We start from the raw sequence: 8,470 nt of genomic DNA, 5'->3' as shown, positions 1-8,470 counted from the left end.
TGCTGCCTGCCTGCCTCCTGCCTGCCTGCCTGCCTGCCTGCCTGCCTGCCACCATGCTCCTCACCATGAAGATGACAGACTGTAGCCCTCTGGAACTGTGAACCCAGTAAAGAGTTCCCTTTGTATGCTGCCTTGGACATAGTATCTTTTCAAAGAAACAGAAAAGTAACTAGGGGTGTGGGATATAAAAGAAATCTTGATCAAAGTAACAGGCTAAAGATCAGATGAAGCAAGACCTGGGCTGGCAGTGTCTGCACCAGCCTCTCTTTCTTCTTTGGCCCAGCACTCAAGAGGCTGCAGGGAGCAGAGGGTAAGCCCAATGGCACTCAGGAAGACAGGAGAAAGCACGGGGGTGTCTCTCAGCTTCAGACACTGGTGGATCTCAAGCACTGACTGTGTCCTATCACTCAGTGTGCCAAGGGAAAGCCCCGCCCTCCCACACTAGAATCAGTTACTTCCTTTAGCAACAGCGTGTGCTCGGAAGGGAAGCCTGCTAAGCAAGAGACTGCAGTGATGAATGAGGACGCATCCTAGACGAGGAGGGTCTCAGAGTAGGGCATCCGAGTCCTTACTGGATCCTAATGGGAAAGACGCCTGTCATCGTCATGCTATGGGTGGAGCCAGTAGTTTCACTGTCAGTATACATCAAGTTCAGACAAAGTAGGTCTTGTCACAAGCATGCCTCTTACAACTGCATGATCCGGTCACTAGACTAGGATCTCATGAGCATCCTCAGAAACCACCAGGATACCTGCCTGCAAACAGAATCTGCCATGCATTTTGTTTCTAAATGTGCTGCCTGGTTCCATGAAAACAGGACTTCAGCAACACCCAGAGGCTAATCGCACACTCTCTTCAAATTGCAAGGCCACTGCTAGCAGTATCAACGTCATACTGCTCCGACAGCCAGAGGCCCATCTCCCAACCACTCCATGGCTAGGCAGCGAGGACAAGTAGTCAGCACGTGTAGCCCTTCCACGGTACCACACCATCAGCACCTTAGCGGCTGCTAGCATCAGAACATCCAGTGAAGGGCTGAGTGCATGCCACAGGGACAAGCTTCAAGTGCGGGAGCCCAACCTGAGAGCTGACAGCACTTATCACAGGTCAGAGTTCAGCCAGGGAGCTGAAGGCCAGCAAAACCAGAGCAGGAGTGTCAAGGGCACAACATTATAAATAACACCTGTCTGCTTGGGCTGCAGAGATGGCTCAGTAGGTAAGAGCACTGATTGCTCTTCCAAAGGTCCCGAGTGCAGATTCCAGCAACCACATGGTGGCTCACAACCACCTGTAATAGGATCTGATGCCCTCTTCTGATGTGTCTTTAGACAGTTATGATGTACTCATATACATAAAATAAATCTTTAAGAAAGGAAGAAAATGCCAAAGGTCTAAAGATCTGAAAGATTTTTATTTATAAACAAATAAACAAATAAATAGATAATACTACCTGTCTACTGGTCAGAGACCAGTGGTTAAAGCCGTGGCTCTCAATCCCTTAACGCGGTTCCTCATGTTGTGGTGAGCCAACCATAAAATTATTTTGTTGCTATTTCATAACTGTAATTTGCTACTGTTACGAAATGTAATGTAAATATCTGTGTTTTCCAATGGTCTCAGGTGACCCCGTGAAAGAATCACAACTCACAAACTTAGAACCACTGGTCTTGGTGATGCCTCTAATTCCACGTACGTTGAAACAGACACTAATCTCAAGAGAGACAGGAGCAAAAATAAAAAAAAATGAAACAAAGACACTAAGGGATATCTAATCCATTCTAGCCAGCCCTATTGGCACCTGAAGTATGTAAGGATTTAAATCATGCACTCCACCTTTTAAACCTTACTTTTGAACACTCAACAGTCACAGCACCAGACTGTGTGCGGCACTCACCACGTTGTAATAGCTCTTGTTGATGGCAGTCGTATCGAACCCCTTGGGAGGGCTCTTCAAGGTCCCTGATTTGGGTGACACAGGCTTCTCTGCAATTAAAAAAGTAGAAGGATGCTTTAGTGGTCAAAGCCAATCACAATCACACCAGGCCTCCAGGCCAAAGCCTCACCTAAACCAACCCAGAGAGAAGGTGAAGGAAGGGCCTCGCATAGCGAGGAGGTGCTGAGGCGCAGACGCTTCCTCCCGCCACACACCCCATTCTCCCCGGCTAGGCTGGAGGCATCTGAGAAATTACACTTGGCAGTGCCAGGAAAAGTTCAGCTACACCTACAGCTTCACAGGGTCATAAATATAAAATGTCCCCCAGGCAGGGTTAGAGAAATGTTAGCAGGCATATAAACACCAAGACCCAGAGTGCTGGGAATTCCATATGCTAAAACAGTGGCAGGCGATAGGCTTCTAACCAACCAACACGTGCGCAGACACATGGAGGGAAGGAAAGATACACTCAGCAAGAGACTCCGCCTGGGCCTGCAGCGCACCTGGAATTGGTCCACGCTTAGGACTGCCACCGTACACCATCCACACTTTCACCACTCTACCTATCTATCGGGAGAAGGTATGTACGCAGCAGTGTTCGGCATTGTCCATCGTCCGTACCTAGCAGGGCTTCCATGGACATGTCCCTTACTTGCTCTCTGGGATGAGGGGATCGACCTGCCACTGTTTCTATTGGGGGAAGGGAAGGGTGTAGATCCACTGGTCTCAAGGATGATGGATGGGCTGTGGCAGACAGTCTGCCTGTTGTTGGCTCTGTGGAGTAGCTAGATGGTACATGCAGTCTAACACTGGCTCTGTGGGTCCAACACTGACTCTCCAGGTCGGGATGGGAGACACACTGCCAAATTTTCACCCCAGACACTCGATTATTGCCTCCCTGTAATAATCCTGCTGTGTGAATTCTGTCACTAAGCAGAGGGATTGTATCCCTCTGAGTGTGAGGTGGCACCTGTCCGGCCTCTCTATGGCTCTCTTATTCTCTGCCCACACTTCCTCCCACTACCATCTCATAGTACCAGAATCTCAAGACTATTTCCATACCCAACATTCCCAGGCTACAGGTCCTAAAACCAAATGCCTGCCTGGTACCCCTAGCATCTTTTCAACCAAAACAGTAACCCAAAGAGAACTCACCAGCTTTAACCTCTGGTTCCCCACCATGGGACTGCTTGCCTAAATGTTCATGCAGTACCTCACTGTCAAGTTTTCCCAAACAGTTGAAAGAAATATCAAAACAGAAGGCATTCTCTCTGCCTATAGGATGGAGAATCACCCAGGAGAAATGAATCATCTCCTAAGTGTAAATAAACACAGAGGAACCCAGTGCTTCTGGCTGACACCTATCCTCTCCATAGGCAGGCTCAGGCTCAGACCAGGACTGGGAATTTCAGCTGTGAGACACTTTGTATCCATGGAAACAGTGATTTAAGCCTAGAAAACCTGGAGTTTGGGCGAGGATACAAAGTGTGACCTCTGCGGCTGGTAAGATGGCTCAGTGGGTAAGAGCACCGACTGCTCTTCCGAATATCGTGAGTTCAAATCCCAGCAACCACATGATGGCTCACAACCACCCATAATGAAATCTGATGCCCTCTTCTGGTGTATCTGAAGACAGCTACAGTTACTCATTTATAATAATAATAAATCTACAAAAAAAAAAAAAAAACAACAACAAAGTGTGACCTCTGATCCTGAACCCTTGAAAAAAATCACCCCTGTGAGCTCATGGACCAGCACAGGAGCCTACAAACATAACAGCAAAGCAAAACATTTCTAAATTCTCTTCTCTCTTCTTTTATTTAAACCTCAGAAGGCACCTAGTCAATAAAATTCAGTATTTACTACAAGACCAGGAGAAAGTTCTCCACAATGAAGTTGCAAGCTATAATGTTAATGAACAAGAAAGTGGGTCAGCTGTCTTCTCCCTCTGAGGAGTGCTACAAAGTATGGGATGGATGGGAAGTCTGTGACCATATGTCCTAACACATCTTACTATCAGCTCTCAAAGGCCACAAGCCATTTCCATGGAGCCCTCACAGCCAGAGAGACTATAGGCAACCTCACAATGTCTCAGCTAAAAGCAAGCAGGTCTACAGCAAGAGGCCCAAGAGCCAGTCCTCACTCCAAACACAGTGTCCGCACTCGGCATTAGCACAGATGCATGTGTGAAAGAACACGGAGGAACAGGCACAGGCGGAGTTCACAGCACTCCTGGGGGGAGGGGCACACTCACCCTGGACTCAGCACGGTAAGCAAACAGGACTTTTGATGACAACAATCACAAAAGGCAGCCTTGATGCATCTACCGACTGGCCCAGAGACTGTGAGGAATACTGAACACATGCCGCATGTGGACGTGATTCCTTAAAGCAGCTGGGCAAGCGTGAAACTCCATATAAAACAGGACCTCTAAGCACTTGACCATCGACATCTGTTCTCAGCAGCCCAGATCAGCCCTAGGATGGGCCATCTGTGGCCACAAGCACAGAATCATGCTGACTACATGACTTGTGCCTCCGCATTCGTTCAGCAACAATAACCCCAGTACCACTGGCTCCCAGAGTCTCCTGACTCTCCTCCCTCCTCCCTTGAACTGAGGGACATATGCATGTCTTAATCACACACACTGCCTGTATGGATAAAACACGGTAGAAATCCATACATATTACACATCCAAAAATGGTGCACATAAAAGCTTTATGGCCTGCCAATTAAAGATTTCTACAGACACCTGGATAGGCCTGTGCCGGAAAGTGTGTCAACTAGACAGAAGCTAAGGTCATCTGGAAAGAGAGACTCTCATTAAAGAGACTACCTCCATCCACTGAGTAAGCGGCACCCCTCCATGGCCTCTGCTTCCGTTCTTGTCTCTAGGTTCCTTCCCTGTTTGAGATCCTGCCTTTATGGTTAGAATGCACAACACAATAGACCTTTACCTCCTCAAGTTACTTTTTGGTTATGGTCTGTGTTCAAAGAGAAACTACTAAAAACAAGCCAGGTGTGGGACACGTCTCACCACATGAGGGAGACAGTCAGTCACTGTCACCCTTGCCCAGAGAGGCAGGGCAGCTGAGGGGTGAGGGAGAAAACTTCTTTCAGAAGCACCCTTTGGCTCTTTTGTTTGCACAAAAGCTGTAAATCAAACCAATACGAGATGCAAAAGAAAAAGGATTCAGCCAAGGAAATGGACTCCAGCTTTTGTTCAGTGGAGAATGACCCATGAGCTTCAGTCAGGGTGCTTTCAAATGGCAGCTCTATGCTCAGAACACTAAGCACCAACTATAAATTACAAAAGGAATCCAATCCCAAATTACAACACCAAATAGACTACTGGAAAAATACAATACCAAATGTGACTGTCTAACTCTAGGATTCAACTGCTGGCTACAAAGACATTGTTGAGATTTTTTTATAATGTGTTTTCACACCAATCTGTCAGAACTACCAACATTTAGAATCAGACTGGCTTAGCTTTGCTTACAATCAACTCATATTAACAGAATACTGTAAGCAGGAGCTATTCCCAAAAGAGGCTACTCTCCTGCCTCATTGTCAAGTAGAGGACATTCAGCATAACACTAATATGCAAAACTGTGGTATTTCTTATATTTACAAAAAAAAGAGGGGGGACATTAGGACATTATAGGTCTCATTTTGGCACAAAAACTATGAATTCAACTTGCCTCGCTGAACACAGTACTCCTGAAGAGGGTGTGCTTTGGATCAAACCCAGCGTCATACAAGTTAGGTATGTGCTCCAGCACTGAGCCACATCCCAAATCCCCAATCTTTGATGCCAGGGTAGCCTGGGCACACTTTAACTGGCAGAGACTCAAACTCAGAACTGAGGTGTAAGTATAAGAATGGGGTGGCATAAAGGAGCTGGCATTTACACACAACACTGGTCCTTCCTGAAGGTCCCTGCTTCCCACACTCCACACTCTAAGTGCAGCAGCACCCCACATGCAAGGCACGCTCTGCATGCTGCCAAGAGACGACACTAAATTTATTAGCTCTTTGAACTATTTCCAGAAGTCACGTGAAGAGGACTCTGGGACCTCCATGTCCACCTAGTGGCATTTCTGCAAGGAGAAACATCTGAGAAGTAAAAATGTCACGAGACACTCTTACTACGGCAATTCAAACAAGAGACGGCAGAAACAGCCACATGACTTAGACAAACCAGACTGAACGACTAGCTCTCCTGAGCAGGTCTCCACACCCAGGGACCCTGCTTACAGCATGAGGTCTACACTCAGGGACCCTGCTTACAGCATGAGGTCTACACTCAGGGACTGTGCTTACAGCATGAGGTCTACACTCAGGGACCCTGCTTACAGCATGAGGTCTACACCCAGGGACCCTGCTTACAGCATGAGGTCTACACTCAGGGACTGTGCTTACAGCATGAGGTCTACACCCAGGGACCCTGCTTACAGCATGAGGTCTACACCCAGGGACCCTGCTTACAGCATGAAGTCCACACCCAGGGTCCCTGCTTACAGCATGAGGGAAGCTCCCCCAGAAGCCCCACCTATGATATCTTTTTTACTTGTTTTACATTTTAACAAGAAAATCTTTTTTTTTTTAAGATTTATTTATTTTATGTGTATGAGTACACTGTAGCAGTATAGATGGTCGTGAGCCATCATGTGTGTGGCTGCTGGGAATTGAACTCAGGACCTCTGCCAGCCCAGCTTGCTCCTCTCTGTTCCCTCTGGTGTAATTCACTGTAGCTGTCCTCAGATGCACCAGTAGAGGGCATCAGATCTCCTTACGGGTGCTTGTGAGCCACCATGTGGTTGCTGGGATTTGAACTCATGACCTTCAGAAGAGCAATTGGTGCTCTTACCTGCTGAGCCATCTCACCAGCCCAACAAGAAAATCTTAACCAAGTGCAACAAGAAAGCAAGATCTCACTAAGCACAGGCATGTGTATGTGTGTGTGTGTGTGTGTGTGTGTGTGTGTGTGTGTGTGTGTGTGTGTGTGTGTGGTATGCCCCTTAAAAATAAGTAGCCATCTTTCCCGGGCTTCTTCTTGACACAAGCAGTGATCCACTACAAAAGAATAACCAAGGAATGCCTGTATCAAGAAGGACAGTACTGAGTCTCATGAACAAAGGAACTTAATACTGCTGGCCCAAGCCACTGAACTCCAGGACTTCCCCAGCCTTGCACTGATGACAAGCATGCATTAAACCATTAGCCCCAGAGAGCTTTCAATTCCAAGACACAAACCACAGCTAAGCAGCAATGAAAGTGGGCTGAAAGCTGCTATCTACCGCAGAAAGATGTGTCACGAACAAAGTGTCTATAACAGGAAACAGGAAAATCAACACATTTTCATAGAAAAAATGGTAGAAATTACCTGCCTGTGACTAACTGGTTAAAAAAAAAAATGGTAGCAATAAAATACAGCCTGGCCCAGGCCACTGGAAAGCACCGATTCTAACAACACAGACTGGTGACAACACAAACAGGCACAAGGGCGGCTGCAGGGGCACACACCTATGAACCTGGTGACTTGGAAGGCTGAGGCAGGAGAATCACTTGAGCTCGGGGGTTCCAAGATTGCCTAGACATCATGCCCACAGACTCTGTCTCAAAAAGCGAGAGACAACAATTAACAGGCCTACAGGGTTTTTCTTAGGGAACATCTGGGAAATGTCATGATCTAATGCAGAGCCAGTTTCTAACTTTGGGGCTTTACCCAGCATCCCAAAGTACAGGAGAGGATAAAGTTCATTCCACTGAAGACTAGGCACTTTCTCTGCACTTAATGGAGAACAGGCACTCAAGACTAGAACATTCACATCCTTTGGCTCCTCCCAGTCAGGTTTAGCCACTCACCACTTGGCTTGATCTCTCGCACATAGTTGCTGGGGAACCAGCCGGTCTTGCCATTGTGTGTGCCCTCCCACCAGCCTCCTTCCTCCACTCGTGTGACATGGATGACGTCGCCCTTCGAGAAGGAGAGCTCATCTTCATTGGTCTGCTGGAAGTTAAACTTGGCTCGTACTACCAGTTGGCTGTTGGTGTTATCAGTCATGTCCTAGAAGGCAGGTGGGAGGAGTGGGAGAAATTTCCATGAAGTATGGTCTGTTTTCTGATAAAAGTTACACTTCACTGTCATAAAGATGGCCAACACACTTGTATAAATGCTCCAAATTCCAACAGCAGGAAAGCACTGGACATAGTGGTGCATGCCTTTAATCCCAGCACTAGGCTGAGAGGCCGAGAGGCCGAGAGGCCGAGAGGCCGAGAGGCCGAGAGGCCGAGGCAGAGGCAGAGGCAGAGGCAGAGGCAGGTGGATCCGAGTTCCAGACCAGCCAGTGCTACAAAGGAAGACCCTGCCTCAAAAATAAACAAGCAGTAGGAAAGTGTCTGTAAGAAGCTTGAAGCTCCTCACCTCCCTGTACACTCTGACCACTGTCAGCCTGCAGCCCAGGAGGGAAGGGAATCTAGACCCCACTCGGCAGGCAGGCAGGCAGCAGGCAGGCAGGCAGGCAGGCAGGC

The 8,470-nt window shown here is 47.7% G+C and overlaps 1 protein-coding gene across 11 annotated transcripts in view; it reads right to left on the bottom strand.

Annotated features, from left to right (window-relative positions):
* The window catches only part of Arhgef7 (Rho guanine nucleotide exchange factor 7), a 113,985-nt gene that overhangs the window by 45,122 nt on the left and 60,393 nt on the right, over positions 1–8,470 (bottom strand). For all 11 annotated transcript variants that reach the window (XM_031339061.1, XM_031339064.1, XM_031339057.1 and 8 more), the window contains 2 exons: positions 7,805–8,006; positions 1,895–1,983 (listed from right to left, as the gene is read on the bottom strand). In XM_031339061.1, coding sequence (XP_031194921.1) covers positions 1,895–1,983; positions 7,805–8,006 — 291 coding nt within the window. The remainder of the gene's footprint in view (positions 1–1,894; positions 1,984–7,804; positions 8,007–8,470) is intronic.

This window comes from Mastomys coucha, unplaced genomic scaffold (assembly GCF_008632895.1).
Source record: "Mastomys coucha isolate ucsf_1 unplaced genomic scaffold, UCSF_Mcou_1 pScaffold22, whole genome shotgun sequence".
In the NCBI taxonomy this organism is placed as follows: Eukaryota; Metazoa; Chordata; class Mammalia; order Rodentia; family Muridae; genus Mastomys; species Mastomys coucha.
Note: the sequence above shows the minus strand (reverse complement) of the source record. Positions and strands in the feature narration are given on the sequence as shown.